The 24,303-nt window shown below is 46.7% G+C and overlaps 1 protein-coding gene across 20 annotated transcripts in view; it reads right to left on the bottom strand.

The window, feature by feature from the left end:
• Nucleotides 1-461: 461 nt before the first annotated feature.
• Nucleotides 462-24,303, bottom strand: part of PRICKLE1 (prickle planar cell polarity protein 1) — a 112,936-nt gene continuing 89,094 nt past the window's right edge. For 6 of the 20 annotated variants that reach the window (XM_072765522.1, XM_072765511.1, XM_072765517.1 and 3 more), the window contains 7 exons: nt 11,376-11,562; nt 9,575-9,688; nt 8,545-8,682; nt 7,723-7,926; nt 5,931-6,117; nt 4,152-5,015; nt 462-2,304 (listed from right to left, as the gene is read on the bottom strand). In XM_072765522.1, coding sequence (XP_072621623.1) covers nt 1,445-2,304; nt 4,152-5,015; nt 5,931-6,117; nt 7,723-7,926; nt 8,545-8,682; nt 9,575-9,688; nt 11,376-11,507 — 2,499 coding nt within the window. In that variant the 5' untranslated portion in view covers nt 11,508-11,562 and the 3' untranslated portion in view covers nt 462-1,444. Of the gene's footprint in view, nt 2,305-4,151; nt 5,016-5,930; nt 6,118-7,722; nt 7,927-8,544; nt 8,683-9,574; nt 9,689-11,375; nt 11,563-14,799; nt 14,905-19,443; nt 19,558-19,926; nt 20,273-20,673; nt 20,691-20,952; nt 21,103-24,303 lie in introns of those variants that run through there. The other 14 variants (XM_072765525.1, XM_072765524.1, XM_072765514.1 and 11 more) reach the window with 11 other exon arrangements.

The raw sequence follows: 24,303 nt of genomic DNA, 5'->3' as shown, positions 1-24,303 counted from the left end.
TAGGTCTGCAAAGATCTGTGTTCGGAAAGGTGGTTGGTCATTTAGTGAGCATTTATTAAATACCTTCCCCTAAAGGTCCAAGATACCACTAGGACCTTAGGACCGAAATGTACGTGCAAGAATGGCACATAACAAAATCTCAGCCCATTCGTTCAAATCCAAGATAATTTTCCCTTGAAGAGAACCTCATAAGCTTGTAGTTAGTGGCAGAGCATCCTCGGAGGATTTTAAAAGAAAAACATAATCGCTGTTAAAGGGCAACAAATTAGCTGAAAGAGATGGGGTAAAAAGGAACAGCCTCTCTTCAGATAATAAATCTACAAAGTCCTCTGCCCTATAAAGCAGATCCTTGTAGTTCTGGTCTCTTCCCAGGAAATAATCACCACTCTGTTGAAAATGGGAAAGGCACCCCCTTCTATCCCCAAAGGGGAAAAAAAAACATTCACCCAAACAACTTCTACTTGTTTTTACCATATATTCCAGGGATATGTATGGGTTTGTTTGTTTTTACATTTATACAGTTTACATTGCTTGACCCATAAATAGCACTCGTAAGATTAATAGGGCCATAGTTTTTAAAGAGTATTTACATAGCCCCACCATGCATACAGAGCCTTTTTAATATTGAAAAATCAAAAAATTTGAACTTTCCATCACTAGGCAATATAAATTTGACCATCTAAGCTTATAAACCCTGACTAAAATACAAGCAATCATTTCATCCATAAATGCTGTTTCTGGTTCCCCAACAAATCTAGCACTGCAGTGTAACAAACATCTTGCAATTCAGGGATATAAAAATATCAGCTTTAAAATCTGAACTGTACATATGTACATTAATATTTGCACCGTTAAATTAGGAATACACTTAAGTCTATGAAATACTACATTATAAATAGCAATGTCTTTTTCAATCTGTAGCTGGAGCTAATACAATGCAATGTTTACCTGGCTAATTGAAAGGGGACGAGGTGGTCTCGCACGATGGAACGCACAGTATTGGCTGGGTCAGTTGTGACTACGTGCATGCCGCACAAGACAGAGTGATCAGGACCTGGGCCAACCCGGTGTAGACAAACGACAAACACTATCGCTTTACAAAGGTGGTGGAAGTTCTCCGTTGTCGAAAATCAACACCCCCGTCCAATCACCTCATGACAGTTTCTTGAGGCTTCTCTTGACTGGAGACCAAAGCCGCTACATGGAACTGTAATGCGCACCTGACGGGCACAAGAGGTCACATCAACCTGGCACCATCCAAGGAGGGCAAACTGGAGAAATCACACCTTCCAAATGTTAATCTGACACTGTAAACAGCAGCAGGGGTCTCATTTACATGGGCAAAGCACTTTAACTAATTTTAGCAACTTTCCTATGGAAGAAAAAAGATATGATTCAAGATGGTTAATGGCAAAGTTTAAACAGGATGTCCACAGCTACTAGGTTAAGAAATAATACAGTTTTTGCCCTTGTGTCCCTTTTTCTTCTTGGATTTAGTTGTCCTCTGACCAAACTGAGGAGTGGGGAGTGCAGAAGTTGGACTCGAAAGGTCGTCTGTATAGTAGGCGTATCTCTGGGGCCGGGGTTGAGGAATTGGTTGTCCAAGAAAATATCCTTCTTCTTCTGAGTCGGAGGAAGAGGAGGTAGAGGAACACCAGGAATCATCATCCTCACCGTAGAGTCCCAGAAACCTGGGCATGCCCGGGTTCTGCAGTGCGTAATCAGAGGTGGCATGGGCATACTGTCCATACAGATCAGCATTCTGGATGTATGCTTGGATTTCCCGGGCACTTTTATTCTGTATAAATTTCTCGTAGTTATCAGGGGTGTAAAGCCGCAGTCTGTCCTTGGGAGAGTACTTTCTTTCCGTAACAAGATTCAGAGCATTGTCAGAGCGGGACTTCCTACTTCTCCTGCGGCGATGGTGATGAGACCTGGATCCCCTCTCTTCGAAATGGTAGACCCGTCTTCGAGTCCTCTCACTCATGGGAGGCTGCCGAATTTCGAGGTTGTCATAGTTTCCGTTGTCAATGACATCATCCGAAAACTTGACCTGCTGTGGTCTGGATTGAGACTTCGATCTTCTAAGCACTGGCAGGTGGACTGGTTTTTCCTCAGGCATAATTTTTTCTGGACACAACTCTGAACTTAGACTCTTTAAGGACTCTGCACTCCTGTGCAGCATGGAAGAGTTCAAAGTCCCCATGTTGCTCATTTTCTCACAATCTTCTGCCTCCATCTCCTCAAAGTTTTGCAGGGAATATAATGAGGGTCTCGGCTTGCTTTCGCCATCCACTGAAGCCCCTAGAAGAAAAGCCAAGACGAGATGTGATTGTCTCACAATTACTGCAAACAAGCTACCGAAAGGAAGAACTTCAAAGAAAATTCTCCCAAATTTCAATATCTGATTAACACGCACTAGGTAAGAGCAACATGCATACACATTTAACTGAGAAGGTTTGACTTTTGTTAATGATACAAGAGGGCACAGCCTCTTACAAGGCCAGCTCCTTGGGAGCCGAACATTAGTTATAGCACAGGTCATGAGCAGCAGAACTTTGAGCTCTTCATAAAAAACCTCATTAGTTTGTGTAGCACATGACACGTAGAAGCTTCTGCCTCTCAACACCTTAAAGCCAGACTACTTCACTTGAACATCTCTCAAATCAATCCCTTCCTTTGCCTCCACATGGCCACCCCACCATTATGGTCCTTTAAACCCAGATTAGTGGCCAGCAAACCACAGCAAGGGCCACATCCAGCCGATGCCTATTTGTGGGTCAGGTCTCACTGGAACACAGCCACCCCATTCACATATACATCACCTATCGCTGCTTCCTGGTAGCTGCAGCAGAGACTGTGGTCCAAAAGGTACCATCTAGCCCTTTAGAGAAGTTTGCCAACCCGAAACCTACATCATCCAGTCTTCTTCCCCCTTCAGCTACATGAACTATACCATTTTCAGATTAATCTTACTTTAATAAAGCTTTTCTCAAAATAGACACTGCCACTGCTTTTTTTTTTTTTTTTTTTTTTTTTTTTTTTTAAACAGGGCTCAGACAAGTTAAAATAAATGAATGAATTGAACATAGCCCAGCCAACAGTAGGTGACTAGGGCATGGTACAGACAATTGTCAGCTGGAGACTACATAACTTCTACTTCCTACAGGGAGTCTGTTTCTCAGCCTGCTATTGTCAAGGAATGTTTAGGCCTGACACCTTATGTGTCTAGTCTTGATACTAAATGTTGAAGCACCTACCACAGGGCCAACAAACAAGATATGCTCAATTTAGTCCCACTCACATTCCTCAACCCCCCACTTTATGTAGGCCTCATCTTTAACAAGTGCAACAGAAACCAGGAGGGTAGCTGTCTTCTCCCTCCTGGCACAGGGCAGCCACTAAAGCCTTTCCTGTATCACAGAAACATCACTTCTTTGAGAGGACTAAATATCATTAGTTTGACTATAAAACTAGCCATAGCCTTTGCTAGCCGTGGGCCAGTAACATTTCTATATCCAAAGACTTAACGCAAATGTGAGATTCACGAGGGGTGGGTCCTAGGCTCAGCCTTGCCTTTCAAAAATGTATGTCAAGTTAAGCATTTAGCCTCTTGGTAAATCAAGTTTCTTCACTTGTAAAACACAATAAGTAATATCCCACTGCATACCGCTCAGGATCATTTTAAGGATAAAATGTAGATAACTGATAGGAATAGGCTTTGAAAACAGTGAAATTATAATCTGCGTAAAAAAACTTTCAGCTATTTTTGAGCTATTACCACAGGGCAATTCAGGAAAATATAAAAAGATGCTAGGAGCTTCTAAAGTATGCAGGCTGATTTTAGTATCTTGAAATTCAGACAGCATAATCCAAAGAGTACAAGATCTTTCAGACCAGATGCGAAATCCATTATCCAAATAAATCAATCTCCCCGCTTAAAATTCGCATAATACCTACTCGAAAAGCTTATATTAAAATGTATATAGATGCACACATTTGTTAATGTTCGGCATTTAACATAAACTCCTTCTTCCTTCCCTTGGTCTGCAGTTTTAAATAACCTAGCCCCTACTGTTGAACCATAGTTTTCGAATAAATTTTTTAGTGGCTCTTTTATCCAAATACTCCATAATCCCCAGATTACCTACCCGTGATATTAGATAAAGCCAAGGAATCCATAGAATCTCGAACACTTTGCTCTGGTTTCAAGTCTGACAAACACTCCAGGGAATCTTCATACCACTGTGTTTGATCATGATTATATCCTGAAGCCCCATGGTCCAGATCTAATTCCTGGAGCCGCCTACTGCTTGCAGGGCCTGGGTGGCTGCCATAAGCAGAATCCCCCAGTCCATCTTGTGACTGTGCCCAATACATATCAGATTGGTATTTTTTACTTGCAAGGCTCTGGTTATTTTGCTTTAACTCAGTCTTATTTTTAACCATGTTATCAGATATCCAATGCTCACTGGCTCGAATATCTATCTCATTGGGCTGCTGCTGAAAGAGGCTTTTATCACCAAACTTGAGGAGGAGCTGTGTCATATAATCTTCATGCTCGGCCCATTCTTCAGGGTCTTCTGGGGTTTCGTGCTCCACTCTGCCTTTCCAAAATTCTTCATTGACAAAACTTGCCCCCTGCCTGGAGAGACTCAGATCATCCAACTTCCGAGAAAGGGTATCATCGGCATTGCCTGACAGGCCAGGAAACTTGTAGTTCAGAGCGGGGGACAAGAGAAGAGACTGTCTACACTGATCAGCTGACCGACTGCTTTTGCCCATCCGGACACTTCTTCTGGAGTCTCTGGATCGAGCTGACTGAAACGCAGAGTCAGAAGAATCAGAGGCATGGACGTCTTCACCAAGGCTGCATGTTTTTGAGCAATAAATCTGGCCTTGTTTGGGAAGGAAGGGACACCCCAACAAAGAAGCTTTACATTGGGCACAAGAAAAGCAGGCTTCTGTGGCATGCCAGTGCTGCCCGTCGTAGGTCATCTGGGCATGGTCAACACCTATTTTGAAAAGGACAGAGGAGGGAATTATAATTCAATCCTGAAATAAAGGAAGAAGAAACAAGACTGTTTGTATATGGGAACTCTATGGGGTGATGGAAACGTTCTGTGTCTTGAAAGGGCTGTGGGTCACACAGGTACAGTTAATTCTCATTATTTGCAAATTCCATATTTTGAAATGTGCCTACTTGCTAAAATTTATTTGTAACCCCAAATCCTCACTTGCAGAGCTTCTAAGGAATTTGCAGGCATGTGCAAAAGGATGAAAAATTTGAGTCAGCTGATGTGCATGTTCTCAGTTGAGGTCAAAGTGATGCCTTGTCTTTTCTCTCAGCTCTTTAAACAACTGACATAGCCTTGGTCTGTTTTCGCTTTCTTCTGCTTTCTATTATGTTTTCTTCATATTATTGTGTTTTTTTTGTTAACTGTGTTTAAAATGGCCATTAAGCGTAGTGTTGAGGGGCTATATGGTGTTCCTAAGCCCAAGAAGGCTAGGATGTGCCTTGTAGAAAAACTGTGTGTGTTAGATAAGCTTCATTCAGGCATGACTACAGTGCTGTTGGCTAGGAGTTCAATATGAATGAATCAATGTATATTAAGTAACCCATCTATAATCTAAAACATACATGAAACGAGATCATGTATTAATCAGCTGATGATAATGTGACCAGAGGCTTGCAGGAACCCAACCCTATACTTCTTCTAGTGTTCAGTACTCAATAATTCAGCCAACTTTATAGAACAGGACTATTGCAAATAATGAGAACTGACCATATATCCATCTGTCAAAACACAGCAAACAAAACATATAAGATATGTACATTTCACTGTATATAAGTTACAGAAAAAAAAAAAGACATTTGCAGACAGACTGTTGGGCATGTGACAGAGCGGACAGGCTGGCTGTGGACTCACCGATATGCTCCCCACAGGCTTCACAGTACTCCGCGTACAGAGACTCAAAACAGCCACAGCAGAATGGGCGGCCATCCTTCATAATGTACCTCTGTCCTCCTAGGACGGTTTCACACTCAAGGCAGCAGAAGTGTTTCATGTGCCAATGGCGACCCTCAGCCTCTGTGCACTCATCAGCAAAAATTATCTTTAAAGACAAACAGGATGAAGGAAAGTCTTAGTGAGCTATTCTAAAAGCCAAATAAGTAACTGCATATTTTCTGGACAACTGACAGCCACTGGCTCTTCAGAAAGCCACTTAGCTAACCTTGTTTCTTACAGCCTCAAGCTTACATCTAACTCGATTTACATATAAAATAAGAGCCACAATTGAAAATGTTGAAAAAGAGGCGCCTGGGTGGCTCAGCAGTTAAGCTTCTGCCTTTGGCTCAGGCCGTGATCCTGGGATCTGGGATCGAGTCCCACATCGGGTTCCTTGCAGGGAGCCTGCTTCTCCCTCTGCCTGCGTCTCTGCCTCTCCCTGTGTGTCTCTCATGAATGAATAAATAAAATCTTCAAAAAAAAAATGTCGAAAAAGAGAAACTTAGTGTGTGCTTAAGCAAAAAAAAAAAAAAAACCACCACCACAGATTTCTACATTCTACAATTCATTGGTCGTATTTTTGCTCCCCAATCACATTTTGTTGGCATAATCTGGCAAAGAATACATTCGCATTGAAACAATTTAATGGTCTGTGTTTTAATAGAAAACTCATAAAAATGTCTGCAGAATCAACAGAGTTATCCAAATGCTGCACTGTGTGAACAGCACTTCATTTGACCTGGTGGTCATCACCAGATTAAAGACTATTTTTTTATATTCTTGGCTTCAAAAAAACCTTTTTTTAAAGACCTAAGAGAGAGCACGAGACAGCAAGCGTATGGGGGAGGGAAGTAGAGGGAGAGGAAGAGCGTCTTAAGCAGACTCTCCATGGAGCCCGACACAGGGCTCAATCTCATGACCCTGACCATTATGACCTGGGCTGAAACCCTAAAAAAAATATTCAAATGCACATTACTGAAAAAAACCGTAAAAAAATGTATACGGTCACTGACTAAAGGAAACTGAGGAGATATATAGAATAAATGCAATGAGGTACCCTTGAGATTAGATCTTGGAACAGAAAAGAGACATTAGCAGAAAAAGTAGAAATCTAAATAAAGTCTGTAGTTGCACTAATCGTATTAGACCAGTGATGCACACACCAAGGTGATGTAAGATATTAACAGTAGGGAAAGCCGAGGGAAGGGTGTAAAGAACTCTTATCTCTCCAACCCTTCCATAAATCTAAAATTACTTTAAAATAAAAAGCTGAAAACAAAAACAAAAATAAAAATAAAAAGCTGAACGAAATAAATTCCTTTCATACCACCATCCCTTCCCACAAGCCCTGGTAGTAACCAGGGTCAACTCAGTGTAGGTCTTTCCCTACGATTTCTGAGTGTAAATAGATACGCATGGAGTCTTGACTTATTCTCCCTTTATTTAACAAAAAGATGATCTACTACATACTTTTCTTGCAATCTGTTTTTTTCCCTCTCTCGATCCGTTAAGGACGCCCTACTTACCAATGCAACAAAGACACCTGCTGTCTTCTCTTTATTAAGCTACGTATTATTCCATTATGTGAATGTATGGAGTTATCTTTAAAATAAACAGCAAAAGCAGGAGATATTTTCCTTAGACGTGAACAGTGGAATATTGGCTTACCAGAAGCTTATTGTTTCCAGTGTTAAGGGATAAACTTTTTTACCTCATCACATGCAGAACACCGCGGTTTGAGCAGTTCAGCATGGTGCCTGCCACAGTGAATTTTTCCATCCTGATAAAAATAGATGAGGTCGACCAGCAGCTCGTTACACGTGAAGCAGACAAAACAGGAAGGGTGCCAGCACACTCCAGGGCCCGCGCGAGAGGCAAACACTGCAATTTCACCTCCATTTATCTTCAACCCACACTAAAAACAAAAGGATTTGAAATTCGGATGATCCTTCTTTGATGACTGGATTCCCAGCCTTTCCCACTTTACACTAAATCCCATTTTGTCAAGCAAGCTTCTATTTTTGCCTCCCCCCTCCCGTTAGCGATTAAATAGCTCTTTAAGGCTGGATTATGGGTGATGCTCAACTGGAATGAACATGCCTCAGACACACTGCCACACTAGATGGTCTCTAAGAATGGTTCCTTCCAACTCGCATCAAGAATCGTCTTCCTGAGCCAGCCTCCTATTGGATACATTTCCTACTCTGAGCCAGCAAGCAGCTGAATGTCTTCATTATGTCTCTGCAGTTTTGAACACTAGATGTACCCTGTGCCCCTCTCCCCCGCCAAGATCCTGGGAAAGGCAGGATTTCACCCGATGTTTGCATAAGGGCAGACTGACTGCCACCCACCCCCCCCCCCCCGCCCTATCACCCCCCCCCCCCACACACACACACAGCAGTGTAGCCAGTTATAAACATGAATATCCATTTAGTAAAAAGCTAGGCTGCCTTTCAGTGTTTGGAGGCGACTAGGCCTGTGCTCACTCCGTCCCCATCCCTGCCCCGAGCTGCTCCTCCGGGGAAAGGGCTACCTGTTCGCACACAGCATGCATTACTGCTCTGGACAAGAGTTTGATCGTTCCTCTTCCAAGGGCTTCTTTCTTCCGTTGAGCACTGAACACTTGCAGTTCTTTTTTCTCCTCTTCGCTCAAAGACTGGCAATAGCGCACCTTCAGAGACAGGGAAACAAGCACCACACTGGAGCGCGCGGTCTCCCTCACCAATTCTTCACTTCCAAGGTTAGAGTTTCAGGAAAGAGCAAGTTTGACTGGCCTGCCCCCCTGAATCCCTGCTTTAAAAATGGCACCCTAGGGGATCCCTGGGTGGCTCAGTGGTTTGGTGCCTGCCTTTGGCCCAGGGCATGATCCTGGAGACCCGGGATCGAGTCCTACATCGGGCTCCCTGCATGGAGCCTGCTTCTCTCTCTGCCTGTGTCTTTGCCTCTCTCTCTCTCTCTCTCTCTGTGTGTGTGTGTCTCTCATGAATAAATGAAAAAAATCTTTTTAAAAAAATAAATTAAAAATAAATTAAAAAATAAAAATGGCACCCTACCTTTAAAATGACACCGAATCTTGCAGCCCCTCTGGCACAAGGGAAATGCAATTTGAAGGATTTTCTTTTTTTTTAATTTGGGAATGTTTAAACTTTTATCAGGGACACCTAAAAAACTGTAAGACATGAACCTTTCTACAAAAGGTTTAAACTTGTTCATTGCCACATTCGCTCTACATTTTACCGGCACTCGACTGCAGGCCTGAACTACCAGAAAGCATGAACTCTGGACGAAGGGGCAGGGAAATCTCAAGAATTTGGAGGCTCCTGGCAAGTGGTGGGTGGCTGCAAACACTATAAAAACCAACTCGTTGTTAAGTTTATTGCACGGACACCCTTTTCTCTCTCAAAGAATGGAAAGCTGTCTCCTCAAGCCAAATTTTAACTGAAAAAGGCAAAAGAGCCCTAACCAATGAGGAGGTAGGGTTTATGAGAGGCATCTCAATGTTTAGAGTGTGGGTGGGGTTTTTTTTTTTTTTTTTTTAATTAGCCTTCTTCCTGTGATCTTACCTCATTATCATGTGGTGGCAACTGGTACAAAAGCTGTTTAATTCGATGTTTCTCTCCGGGGCTGTTAACATAAGGAACCTTTTCCTCTGGTAAGCAAGCAAAATAGAGCTGGATCTGAGTAAGAGATGGAAAGAAGGGCATCAGCGAACAGGAAGTGAACATCTTACCTTCTAGTCCATCTTACAAAGTTACCTTTCCCTTTAGGTACAGGGTTTGGCCTCTTGTAGCTAATGAGGACACCAGCTGAGCCAACTCAGCAGAACGGCAAACCTTCAGACAGCTAGCATCCAGCTGCTAAATTGCTCTTCAGGAATGTAATTTGTAGTGACAATTAGGAGCATCATAAATTACGCACCATAAAATGTGCACATTTAATGCTACTATTCCTCAGCCAGTCTCCCTAGGGTCAGCCAAGAAAGAGCGCGGGGGGGGGGGGGCAATGCTACAAATGACCACACAGGCTGCGTGACACTGGCCACAATCCAGCCACTACACAAGCACACTGAATTTGCTTTCTGAATTTTACACCTTACAAAGACAAAGGCTGTTTTGTTAAACTCTGTAAACTCTCCCTTATCAGGTTCTCTCAAGCATCAGCTTTCTCTGTTTCCATGGGTGTTATTTTCTAAATACCTGGAGTCCATCTCCCCGCCCCCAACCCAAGGAACCCGGAAGGGAGCTGTGCTTACTCCGAAAGGAGAACTCAATTTTTGTTTGGGGTTTCCTGCTGTTGTATTTAAAGGAATACCCCTTAAAGAGGGCTGCAGAGTCCCGAGAAAGAATGAAAAAGTGATTCGCGGTTTGAAAAGGAGATCAGGGAAGTGGGGGCCTGTCTGCTTCTTACCTTAGTATCACACAAAACCTACCCAACCCAAAGCTGAGAGAAGTGGTTTTCTCTTAGGGCTTTGTCAAAATTCTGCTTTCCTAACCCTTGGACCCGCACCCCGCCCCCTCCCCCCAATGTATCAGCCACAGAAGCCTTTCCAGCTAGAAGTGCTTGCTGAGCACCAGCTACACGTGTGGCGGGTAGGCCCCAGGTGAACCAGGAGCCCCTACTCTCAGCGGGTTCCCCACCACAACTCAGGAGCAACTGCACACCCAAATGGCACCTTTTATTTCAAACTATGGCTTTACCCTTATACTAGTATCTGTCACTAGCAATTTTTGCTAAGTTCATCATTACAAGGATATTGGGAAAATAAAAATACGCAGATACAATGTTCTCATCTTACTTAAAATAACAACACAATGCACAAAATTAGCTCCTCCGCCCAAGCCACACTGTGGTGACAGGTTCTTTTATGTGTAAGGTTATCAAAGGTCAAATGTCTAAGCAGTAACACTTCAGATGGTCTCTTATAGCTCTGTATTTCCTCTTTTCCAAGGCAAAAGCGTTGCTGAGAACCAGCATGGAAACAGTCCTCTTTTATTACCTTTTTTGTTGTTACTGTTTTTTCAAAGGGTAAATTCCTCTCACCCTCCAAAGAGACCTGTCAGATGGATATCCACAGAACAAATGCATAAACAGCACCCTGGATGTCATTCATGAGAGCACACATAGCATCACTGTAGGACTTCTGGATCCATGAGAACAAAAGGACTGAAAACGTTCATCAAGAAATGAGGTATGACCCCAAAAAGCAAAAATGCTGACGATCCAAGGAGCGAGGACCGAGGGCAGCATGTCAGTGTGGCAGGAATGTCTATGTGGTTTTTTCTTTCTTTTTTTTTTTTTTAGCAAGTCTTAAAAAATCTTCAATCCCCTTGAAAAACAGAACACATAGGATGATTAGGTTCTCACCTGCTCTGGTCTAAGGCCTGGGGGCACCCAGGCATACTCCTCCAACGCACAGCCAGAATCATCATCGGACGTGGAACTCCTCTGGCACCCAAAGGCGAGTTTGCTCATTTTGGGCTCCATCTCCAAAGGCATAATAATAAAGTGAAAAGGCCGGGTTTCTCAGTCACAGGACATCAAACAGTGGCTGCTGTGGACAATATAGGAAAAACAAAAACAAAAAAGAAATTAATACACGAAGGCACTATTCTTACCCTCCAGGAACTTTTATTGAATGTTGCTTACACACAGCTGGGGCCCAGAGAAAGTAACCGAATTACTGGTGTCACCGCCCCCCCAACCCCCAGGCCCACTGAGACTTAAAATCTAGAGCTACACCATTGGGAAACCGCCCCCCTCATGACTCAGCATTTCAGAAAATGCTACCCCAACTAGCTTAGCCCCAGTAGCCTTTAAAAAGTGCCTCCTAACATACTATTCATTAGGAAAGTTCTCAAGAAGACTGCTGTTGACCTTCTAACCTTCCCCCAAATGCCATCCTGTGACGTCCCAAGAGCTGAAGCAAGAAGTGTGAGGGGCTGCACCTCCTCCTGCCTTGCCCACCACAGCTCTGTGCCATGAATAATGGCTCCAGAGCCCCCCCACCCCACCCCAGCTCGCCATGTTGCTCATGAGTTTTCCCAACAGGCAGAGTAGGTCCACTGGGCCAAACCATTTAGGCTTCCGGTTTCTAATCCAGCTCTGGGAGACAGTAAACTTAGCCTACTCACTGAGTGCGGGCGGCAGTTAAACCCTTACACAGCACAGTCAGTCCAAAGCCTTCCCTATCGATGGGCTAACGTCAGCCAGACAGTTCATTAAGCAGTTCCTCCAACAAAAAGTAATTGAACCCAAGCACGAGGCTAGAGTAAAAGGCAGGTGGGTGGCTGTTAGTGCTGAATCGCAATAGTGGCAGGCACTCATTGAGAGGTCAACACGGTACCTACTAGGCGTGACATGTTCTGAGCCAGCTACTGGGCAAAGCAAATCCAGTTCTGGATGAAAACTCTTCCTCGCATGGAAGGTCTGTGAGAAGTGTCAACGTGACAGTCCCCGTCCTACAGCCCAGGGACCTGATCAGCCCTGGAGTTCCTTGTTAAGTTGCTTCTGATTCTTAAACATCATCCCTCATCCCAAAGCCCCAAGAAAACTAAAATTCAAGACTTTCAGAACCAGATGCAGCTTTTTATACCTGCCCCTTTCTCTTTAAGAACAAAAGAGAGAAAATATACCATGATTAGCTTGACCCCAATTTAAAGAAAACAAGGCTCCCGAAAGTTAGGTGACTTGCCCACGGTCGCAAAGCCCAAAGCCAGGGTGCGGTCACACTACATGCCTGACTCAGACTTCCACAAGTTGTTCTGCCTTAAAAAATTCTCTCACTTGTGCTCGCTTCGGCAGCACATACACTAAAAAATTCTCTCACTTGCTATAAAACAAGTAGGAAAGACAGTGGAACCTAAACATGCTTCAGCCTGCGACGAAGTCTTACTCCAGCAACTAGGTCAACAAAACTCTAAATACTTCCAGTATCACAAAGTGTTACCTATCACAACCTGATTATTAAAACGTATGGTTTTTTTTTTTATAAATCAAAGGACAAGAAATTAAAATTGTAACAGTCAACAAATGGAAGGCCAAGCACCCAGTGCCTACAATCTGTACTAGAAGGAGCGATGCCACACAGTAGGTATTATTCCAACTAAGAGACTTAACTATCTTTCACCCAGAACAAAAAAGTGATGACCTCACTTCCTCCACCATCATTGGGAGGTTACGACCTTTTAAACAAGGCAGGTCGTCATTTCACCCAGGTGCAATTCATTCCCATCTTGACTTAAGAAAGGCTCTCCAAACAGGCACATTCCTTAGTCCTCCGTAAAAAAAAAAAAAAAGAAAAAGGATGTGTTAATGAAAGTCAGAAAATTTCTTGGATCTAGTCTTTCCCTTTTGTTTTGGAAAAAGCAACTCCCACATGTCAAAGGAAGAGAAGGAGAGGTTAAGAATTTAATTAGTAACTCAAAAACCCCCTCCAGGAGAAGTGGGGGGGGGGGGCTTCAAAGCGATTTTAACCCGAATCATGAAATATGTATATTTGGCCCTTGCCAAACCCAGCTGAGGGAGGAGACAGTACGGTGCTGTCTCTGCAGAAACGGAACACAAATATTAAATAGAACCTAAAAATTAAATGTCAGTGTACTATACAACACGAGAAAACACCACAAATTAAGACAAACCGTGGATTTCCCAAACTAGCACAAAGATGCAGACTACCAAAGACCTGATGACTTCTACAGCTGTTTTCCTTGATTAGCCTTTTGCAGATGAAATGTACAGTGAATTACGATCCTAATCATGGTGCATCATGAGCACTAAATGACACTGTCCCCCTCCTCCCACTCATCTAGACCCGCTGGCCGTGCCTTGAGCCGACAACTCCCACGTGCTCATCCCAGCCTTTGCACGCTCTACACGGGGGACTGCTCTCCATCAACAATGTGAAGGGTCCCCACTGCAGGAACCTAAGTGACAAAGTCCTTTTATCCCAGGCAAGGCTTATGGTTTTATCTGCTGGCATTCTGACAGCTAACATTTCTCTGTGCCTCGCCTGGGATGATTAGGGTTATGACACTTAATCCCCCCATCAAGCACCCCCAAAAGGGTGTATCCCCGCTCACAGAGGGGGAAACTGAGCCTCCGAACCACCTGCCACAGGACAACTGCCCAAAGGTCAGTTAGTTAGCGAGCAGGGGCCTCGGAACTGGGCCTGTGAGCCTAAGCCCCTAACCTCCCACTGCCTCCTAGAGGTGGAATCTGACTGAGCCAGTTCCTTTTCTCTGGCCAGCCAGTCAGGCTACTGCACCACAGCCCCAACAAGTGACAAGTGACACACTGCAGGGAGACAGGCCACTCTGCCCAGAGCAGGTGCTGCAAGGAGAGCGCACAAAAAGGATTATAAAAATTCAACAGCCTCATGAACTGTTGATTCAGAGTTTTTCTCTGGACAAAGCCTCTTTTTTGCTTTTTAGCAGAAGATGAGAGATGCCTGGATGGCTCAGTGGTTGAGTGTCCGCCTTTGGCTCAGGGTGTGACTGCGGACTCCTGGGGATCGAGTCCTGCTTCTCCCTCTGCCTCTCTCTCACAAATAAATAAACTCTAAAAAAAAAAAAAAAAAAAAAAAGATAACTTCAAATGACAAAACATCACATTCCTTAGCAAGGTCTCAGAGATGACAAAAAAAAAAACATTAAAAAAATGAAAGTCCCATAGCATGACCTCCACTAACCAGGTGTGGTAAGAGACACCACATCACCACCAGCTACTTTTTTTTTACTTGATAACACACAAATTTGAATATGGATTTTTCTTTTCTTTTTTAAAAAATTACCTTGTTAGTAGACCCTTATATTCTGAAGTAGATCACTGTCTCATACTGCGTCATATGAAAGCAGTTGACTGCTGAGCATGGTTCTTGCATTTCTAAAACATTAAAGTCATAAAAATGATAAATACGATCTCACATAGATATGTTCCTGTAGGCATTTACATCACTCGATGGGGTTTGACAAAGAAAGAGGGGAGCCTGGCCATGACTTATGCTCTGAGTCATGATGCAGGGTCTTTCTGATGACATGTAAATGCTGTTATGTCTCATCTGCCAAAATACCACCTTTTAGACAAAACATGAAACCACGTGTGATTGGATCTAATAGAAAAATTTCATGAATTTCATTTCCAAGTGTTGTCACTTTAGGTAGATCGTGTGAAACAGGGACACAAATCAGGTCGACAAATGAGTTGCATTTTAATGGGAATAGAACTATTGGAAGCTGGGATTATGATAGTTTCTCAAGATTTTCTTTTCTTTTTTTTTTTTTTGGCAGAACCACACTTGTCCTGTGCCCTGTCCTTCATTAATTTTGTATTTATTTTTGTAAATTTTTATGTTGATGTAGTTTCAAACTTCAGAAGAGGTGAAAGAGAAAGGAACTCCTATCTAGCCTTTACCCAGATTCATCAGTTGTTTACATCTTGCCTCATCTGGTTTATCATCATCATCGTCATTATCACAAACTCTATACACACTTTTGTGGGAACCATCTGGGAGTGTGTATTTTTTACATTCTCTTACCCAACCACAGCTAAATTAAACATGATATATTTTTTTAAATGTTTACTTAAAAAAAAAAAAAACAACTTTGGGCAAGACATCATGTTAGATGCTTGAGACAAACAGAATAAAAAGCCAAAATAGCTAGTATTCTGGGATTATTGTGAGGCAGGCCTATTGTCCTGATGTCGAAATGCTGTAATTAACTGAATGAACTTTATCATAAGTGAATGGCAAGTATGCATTAACCAATCCTGTGCTAGGTTTCCCCTGTTGGGGGGAATATATCAGCAGACACTTCTCCAAGGTCTCTCTATAATTCTACAGGTAAGTCAGTCTCATCGTGCGGAAAAAAGAGGAAAAACAGTTTTCAAGAATGGGTTTGTTCAGGTTTCAGAGTCTGACTCTTAAGGAAGCAACACCTTAAGAGCTAAGAGCACTGCCAAAGGGGTCATCGAGGTCAGCACAGCGAACAGGTATGTGAATTAAACTAGAGCAGGCGAGGGGTTACTTGCAGATACCATTTTGAAGAGGAGACTAAAAGCCTATTAGAAGAATCAAGGAGAGAAGCGAATGACAGATGAAAAGAGCATGGATGTGAGGGAGGGGAGGAAGCAGCCCGAGGTTGGGTAGAGAGACAGGATATACCTTTTTCTTATAAAGACAACGATTGCCAGGCGGTGCTCCACGCAAGCCATGCGACAGAAGGTGGAAGGGTTTCATTTCCCTCCTTTCTCCCCTTTCTCCCTTTTTCCTTCCAAATAGTTAAATAGCTACTTCTCACCATTTAAAAAAGAGTCAAAGACAAACAGCTCACAGATGTAGGACTTCTCAATCATCATATAATTGTCAGGAGAACATCTGACCCAAGGGATAGAGCAATACTTAGGCAAGAGGATTGGGGGCTTCGGCATTCAGTAAACTCAGCCCGGAAGGCCTCATACCTTTCACAAGTCCCCAAACATCACGAGGCCTTACTCTTGACTGCAACTATTTTCCTTCAAAAGGTGGTCTAAATATGCAAAACTTTTGAAAAAAGGAATTACATGAATATAAAGAAAGTTACCATTGACACATGTCATTTGGCATCATTATTTCCACCGTTAATTACTGAGATTTTCTTGAAGCTGACCAGCAACATCCAGAACAAGAACTATTGTTAATAACAAAACTGAAGGTTGGCATGTGAATTTTATCTTGAGTTCAGGAGGTTCTCCAGCCTCCTGAAGGGCAAACTATTAGCCTCCATTCCTAGGCTCCCTTAGAATCAGCTTCTAACCAGTCCCTACTTAAAATCTCCAATACCACGCATGCATCCACCCACCCACAGACGCACAGCATGCATACAGAGCAGGGCAGGGCATTTCCAGGTGTCTTCAGTAGAGGAACAATTGAGAGACCCCAATCTATGACTGGCTCTAAGTTGGCCTTTGTCCCCCAAATCAGAGTACGGCGCCATTCATCCAACACAGTGATGTAAAGAGGGGTCCCTCATGGAATTTACTCTCCGGATTCATTTACTCCATCCATTCACTCATCCCTATATTTAAAGGCCATTACTGAGTGGTTCTAGGAAATACCAAAAAGAGGCAACTGATTTGATCCCGTTAAAAGCTAGAACTTAAAAAATAAAAACGTATACACCATGATAAGAGGGCTTCCAAATTCCATTATACAGTTCCTTGCTTTCTTGCCTGGTGGTGTGTGTGTCTACTATACGTGGTTTAGCCTTGCATTCTTAGCAGAAAATGAACAGTAGAAAGAACACTGGCGTCAGGAATCTAATCCAGCCACCCAGCTGGGCGATACCTGGGAACCCAGTTCCCCAACTAGAAAGTAAGTTTTAGGGCTCTCTCACAGCGTAGAGCCGATGTCTAGAATCACGTGGCCCCAGACTCCTAGTTTTAAGATGGTTGACAAACCTTTTATAGTTTTTCCCTCCCTGCTGTCATGATAGAATTTTGAATTCCTGCTGCTTTAAGTCTCTTATTAAGGAAGTAGCCTTTTTTCTTTGCCCACAACCAACAACCTCCAAATCTTTTTTTTTCTTTAATTTGTTGCTTTCAACCTTCCATAAATTAGACAACTACAATTTGAAAAAAATTCGCCTAAAAGTATACAGAGTCATTATGCTATGAACAAGGGCTTACACATTCCTTCTGTGAGCACAGTAATCACTGGCGAAATAAGATAACACAATATGTGAAGGTGTTATGCAAACTCAAAGGAGCTTTATTATTCTGCTGTGCTATTTTAGTCATTTGAGAATCATTTATTTTCTATTGTGCTATATGCTGCATCCAGGACAGCTAAGGATTACTATTTTGATTGACCTTGACATGTACATAAATGAGCCTTTATTATTTTTCCCCCAAAAGCTTAATAAGTCAGCACAGTATGTGAAGGTCCAGAGGCAGTGAAGAGTCAAGAGTTTCGCTGGAAGACAGAAGCAACAGTAGATGGCAATGGTAACACCAAATGACATTTTTAAGAATTAAGACGAATCAAGCAGAAGACTTCGTGCTTAACTCTCAAGGCAACAGGAAAAGAAAAAAGGCATGTGAGCAGAGTGCCACCATCAGTCTTAAAATTAATATACAGTGATGGTCAGGAAAGAGCACAGGAACCTGGGAGAGGCCTATTAGCCCACCGTCACTAAGAGAGCTTAAACACGGTGGCTTGGGGAGATAAAGTAAAAGGAACCCACAAGAAATGGGGTCAAAGATAGGTGACTGCAAGACGATGTACTAAAATGGAAATACTGGGATGCCTGAGTGGCTCAGCGGTTGAGCATCTGCCTTTGGCTCAGGACGTGATCCTGGGATGTGGGATCAAGTCCCACATCAGGCTTCCTGCGAGGAGCCTGCTTCTCCCTCTGCCTGTGTCTCTGCCTCTCTCTCTCCGTGTCTCCCATGAATATATAAATAAAATCTTTAAAAAAAATAAAATAAAATGGAAATACTACATGGGCGGGTCAGAGGAGAGTGGGGATTTGAGGGGGTTGAGGAGAAGGAGTTCAATCAGAGACATACATGCAGAGGTTATAAAACTGCATCAGTTCTGGTATGGTTCCTATTATTAATCATTTTCTTGGACCCAGTCACCAAGTCAAATCAAAATCTGGCAAACAGAAAACAGGATAATTTTCAGCGTCTGCCATTGAATATGAAGTCTAAGGTCATACCCCTAATTACAACAAATACTTTTTCCCCAAATTCCACTCTAGTTCCTATGTGAAGATTACCACGGCACTGCAGGATCCCTAGGAGAAGGTATTTCTTGTGTGAACATGCCCAGGGAAGTTAGAAATCCTTTGATCACCAAAACCCAGAGCAGATACTGATTTGTGAAGTCACTTGGGCTAACATTCCCTAGGTGTCCCCTGCTGCTAAGTGTCATCCTACAGGCCACCAACTGCTTAACAGCTTCTTTGTTAAACTGCTTGTTAACAAGGCCTTAGCACACAGAGGATGCAGATCGCACATTCCCATTCAGGAGCTACTCTCGGTCAGGCTAAATATGCAGGTGAAGGAGGTTTAACAGCAAACTTACGTGGCCGTGCAAAAACCTGGAACACGGCCATTCTCCGCAACCCACGGGATGTACGAGCCTATGGATACGGGTATTCTCTTGTTCATGGAGATGGTTTCCAAATGCCAGAGACCAGTAATCGCCGTGGGTATCAAAACTATGATAACCAAGGTTTGGGTTTCACAGCAGAGCCCCTAAACTGTTGTCTGTTAAAAGTTCTCACAGCCACTCAGAGAGCGCTCAGGGCCTACCTCTGCTGAAGACAGAGGCTCAGGGCCCAACTCGATTTTATTTACATTGAGATGAACCGCGGAGGCAGCGGGGAACTAAGAGCATCCTGAAGGTACCCAAACACCTTGCCTGGCCAGACATCCCTTTACTAACATTTACCAGCAGTTAGTGGCATGAGGCATTTTCTCTATTTTGCAGGTAAACCTCCATCCAGCCTGTCCACTTTCCAACAGCTGAGTGGCCTGTCGGGTACCATCCAAGTGCCAAGAAGCTCTTGGTTTTTTTCCAGGAGGAAATGTGGGACTCTGGGGGGGTGGGGTGGGGGGCTTCCAAGCATTCCGATTTCATGCACAAAAACGTCCCACGACAGTGAGACAGAGCGCTTAACAAAAGGAGGAAACGTGATGACAAAGCATGGTCCTCTGCCAGGAGCGGCGCTTCTGGGGTCGGGAGTTCTGGCTGCAAACCGGTCTACACGGACAAAACCCGAACCGCACCCTGGGCACCGCGCTAATGAACCCGTTATTTTCCATAACGGGGGGGGGGGGGGGCGCAGATACTGCCGCACCCCGCGCTCCAGGCGGCCTCCCGCTGGTCCCTGAACGACTCGGGCACGCGCGGCCTCAGGTTTCACCCCGTCACCTGCTGGCTCCCCAACAGCACTGCTCTTTGTGACTCGCGCTCACTGCAGACTCGTTTCCAGAGAAAACACTTCAAGAGACGCTCTGAGAAGTCCCGAGGCTCGTGTTGTAAAAGCAAACTGCACACCCGGCCTGCTGCTCCGGGCCGGGCCGACGTGCGGACCCCGGGCGCTCAGCGAAGGGGGCGCGGGGCGGAACCAGGTCACCCTCCTGCGGGGGCGCGGCAGGTGCAGCCGGGACCGCGACGCCCGGGGGCAGCCCGGCCGCGAGGGGGCGCCCCGACCCCCGGCCCCCCACACCCGCAGCTGGGGCGACCCCTGGGCGCAGACGCGAGGCTCGCGGAGCATCACCCCGTCCCCAGGGGCGTCCGGACCCCTCCCGGTCCCCGGGGGGCGCCCGGACCCCCGCACCCACCTACAGCGAACGCCGCGCGGAGCACCCAGCCCCGTCCCCAGGGGCGCCCGGACCCCCCCGTCCCCAAGGGCGCCCGGACCCCGCACCCACCTGCAGCGAACGCCGCGCGGAGCACCCAGCCCCGTCCCCAGGGGCGCCCGGACCCCCCCGTCCCCAAGGGCGCCCGGACCCCGCACCCACCTGCAGCGAACGCCGCGCGGAGCACCCAGCCCCGTCCCCAGGGGCGCCCGGACCCCCCCGCCCCAGGGGGCACCCCGACCCCCGCACTCACCTGTAGCCAACGCCGCGCGGAGCAGCCCCCTCGTCCCCAGGGGCGCCCGGACCCCGCACCCACCTGCAGCCGACGCCCCCGCAGAGCACCCAGCCCCGTCCCCAGGGGCGCCCGGACACCCCTCCCCGTCCCAAGGGGGCGCCCGGACCCCGCACCCACCTGCAGTGAACACCGCGCGGAGCAGCCCCGTCCCCAGGGGCGCCCGGACACCCCCCCCCATCCCCAGGGGCGCCTGGACCCCGCACCCACCTGCAGCCGACACCCCAGCGGAGCAGTCCCGTCCCCAGGGGCGCCCGGACACCCCCCCCCCCGTCCCCAGGGGCGCCCGGACCCCGCACCCACCTGCAGCCGACGCCGCGCGGAGCAGCCCCGGCCCCGCGGCCGGACGGCGCCGAGCAGCCCCGCAGCCCTGGGCGTCCAGCCCGGGGCCGGCCCGCGGCTCCCCCCCCCCGCGGCCGCGGGGCCTCCCAGACAGGCAGGACCGGGTGCCCCGCGGGTCGCCGTCACCCACCCGCTTCCGGAGCCGACCGGCGGGGCGGAGGGGCGGGGGCGGCGGGCGCAGGCCCCCGTGGGTCCCCGCCCCGCCCCGCCCCGCCCCCGGCAGCCCCGCCCCCCGCCCCCCGCCCCCTTTCGGCGCCCGCGGCGACCCTCCCGGCTGCAGCTCCCTAACCGGCCGCGGGGGGCCCGGCGCCGCGTCCCTGGGCTCCGGCCGCCCCCGCCTCGGGGCCACCGCACCCCCGCGCCCCGGCTCCGCGTTTCTCCGGAATCCTCCACCGGGGGAGGGGAGAAAAAATAAAAAAATAAAAAAATAAAAAAATAATAAAAAAATAAAAAAAAACCACCACCAGCAAACCCGCGTCCGCCTCCGCGATCTTCAAAAGTAACCGGAGCCCGAGCTCAAAAAAGTGACCATCTGGGGCGGCCCGGGGGCTCCGCGGCTCAGCGCCGCCTGCAGCCCGGGGCGTGACCCTGGGGACCCGGGATCGAGGCCCGCGTCGGGCTCCCCGCGTGCAGCCTGCGTCTCCCTCTGCCTCTCTGCCTCTAATTTAAAATAAATAAATAAAAAACAGAAAAGTAACCGTTTCGCCTCCTGCCGGCGCCCTCGCCGCCCAGGCACGGTCCCCGGAGGGGTCGCCCGCAGCCCCAGCCCCAGCCCCAGCCCCAGCCCGCAGCCTTACCTCGGCCCCGCTCCACCCGGGAGCCGCGAGGGCCGCGGCGGGGACCCCGGGACGCTTATGTGCCCCCCCCCCCCCCGCAGGTGCAGCTCGGCCACGAAACGCGCGGAGACTCGTGCAAGGCCACCCCCCGAGGAAACCCTCCCCACTGAGCCCCACAAACACGAGGTCAGCAAATGGCACGTTGAGCCCAGTTCTCACTCCCGAGGGCTCATCAACATATGAATCCCCCTCTTAGGGCCTCCTCTTGCACTTCGCAGGGAGCCCGGCCGCTCAGCGCAGGGCATTTATTTTTATCGGTAAATAACAGCGAAAAGAGAAGGGGCCGGGGTCATGGGCTATGCTTAATCGACCCCGTGAAGAAGAGATTTCTGGAAACGGGTTAAGTGAGTATCGTTATCCAGACGCCAGAACGTGCCTGAGACTTACTCTAACCCCGTCTTGGAGCTAATTTCTAGAGGACGCCCAGAAAAAAGGGAAGTTTGGCGTTCGTTGTCTTACAGAAAGGGGCAAAAAACAGGCAAAACCAAGGCCTCACAGCAAGCCAAGAGAGGTGAGGGATGGGGAGCCTCAGCACCTGGGGTGTGGATGCGTCACTTCTGAACCAGGGTTCAATTCCTACAGGAGCCAAGGGAGGGGGGAGAAAAAGATGCCATATTTAAGTATTTCAGACTTTGCTCAGTTTACAAGGTGCTATTATTACACAAACACAACTTGAAATGATCACCGGCTCCTTAGGGATCCTACCTTTTCTTTAAGGTAAAAAAAACACAAAAAATCCTCCAACCATCAGGATTCCTTGCAATATGTTTCTACACATAGAACCCAATAGCTCCCTGTCACTGCGACTTGAAAATGCGCAGACAGGTCGCCATAAATGGAGCAGTCGGGTGTTTAACTGTGGCCAGTCCCGGTTATCTCTGCCTTAAAGCACGGCAGCCGAAGAGAAGCTCCTTTTTGTCCTTTTTCTTTTTCTTTTTTTTTTTTTAAACCTATTGTTTTCCAGTATTGGAGACAAAAATTTGTGGCTCTGCTGGTAGACTAATTTGGAAACACTGATCCAAACAACAGGATTTGTAATTCAAATGGACTCTCTGTTGGCCGACACGGATTTCCAGTTTGGAAGACTGATCCTGCCCAGTTCCAACGCTAGAGCCCCCTCCGACCTCCCGATTGTGGGGGGACTCACGGGAGGGTGGGCGGGCGGGGGGGGGGTGCTCGCAAGGGGACCAGTGAAATGAACCATGAGGGCCTAGGGCAGGTTTCCTTTTGCCTCTTTCACTCTGGGCTTCCCCGGGGGGGAGTCATCAGGCGACGGTACCTAGAGGACAAAGGTGCACTTAGTGGCTTCAATCAAACCCCTAAACTACTGTATCATTATGATAAAGGGAGGATCAGTGGACCGGTGCTTTGAGCCAGGTGGATCCTTCTAGAAACAGCTTTTAAAGGAGAGCTACACATTAGCCAGGGCCACAGAAGCCTCCCAAACTACAAACCCTAGCGACACTTATCAGTATTAAATGTCAGCCATTGTGACTGTGCTTCCTCTAAGGCGGTTCCTTGTAAATACGTTTTTTTTTTTTTTTTTTTTTTTTTTTTACAATTTCAACAGGTACTGTCAGCTTTATGGCCTATTGTCGGTGTTTTTAGTGATGAAGCGCTTTGGAGAGAGTTAAAAGCTCCCCACTAACGTTCAATCTAAATGCAACAGACTTCTCCTCTGGCCTGAAAGGCATTGCTATTGTCAAGGGTGAACTCGGGCAGGATGGGGAGCAAGGCCCCCCACTAGCATCCTTTTGTTTCAGCCCGGTGGAATATTCATTGCTTGCAGATCACACTTAGGGGAGGCTGAGAAAGGCAGCCCAGAAATTCACAGGCCTTGGCTTCCTCGCCCCATCCGGGTCTCTGCTCCACAGTAACCTCCGCAGAGGGGCCTCCCCAACCCTCCTGGTCCCCCAGGATCGCCTCTCCCTCTGGTTGGCCCTCCTTATCTTCATGGCTCTTAGCTTTGCTTGACATGATGTGTCTGTTCACGTTTTGCTCTTTCTCCTCCCCCCCCCCCACCCCTCCTCCAGGCAGGGACGTTGGGGATTCGCTGCTCTATTCTCAGCACCTGGAACCATCCCTGGCGCGCAGCAGACAAGCTCAATGAACATGAGCTACGTGAACAAGGGAGTTGTGGACAGTCTTCTCAGGCCCTCACACACCTTACTTGCACAAGTAAGTCTGTTTCTAACCTAAGACCTTACTGAGCCAAGAGGTCCTAGTGGAAGAGACTATGATAGAAAGTCAGAAAACTGCCAAGGGCAAAGAAATAAAAAGGCAGCATTTTGTCAACCGCCTGCCAGCTCCACTGGATCTGGAAGAAAGAGATAAAATACAAAACAGAAAGCAAAGCTTGGTGCTATTTCTTGGTTCTCCTGCGATTTGTATATAGTGACCTTGAGATCTTCTCCTTGCCTCTGTTTTTTTCATTTGTAGAACAGACCTGCTTTTTTAGTTTTAAGAGGGAGAGTTG

Source organism: Vulpes vulpes, chromosome 8, assembly GCF_048418805.1.
Source record: "Vulpes vulpes isolate BD-2025 chromosome 8, VulVul3, whole genome shotgun sequence".
Taxonomy (NCBI): Eukaryota; Metazoa; Chordata; class Mammalia; order Carnivora; family Canidae; genus Vulpes; species Vulpes vulpes.
This window is presented reverse-complemented; position numbering and strand designations above follow the sequence as displayed.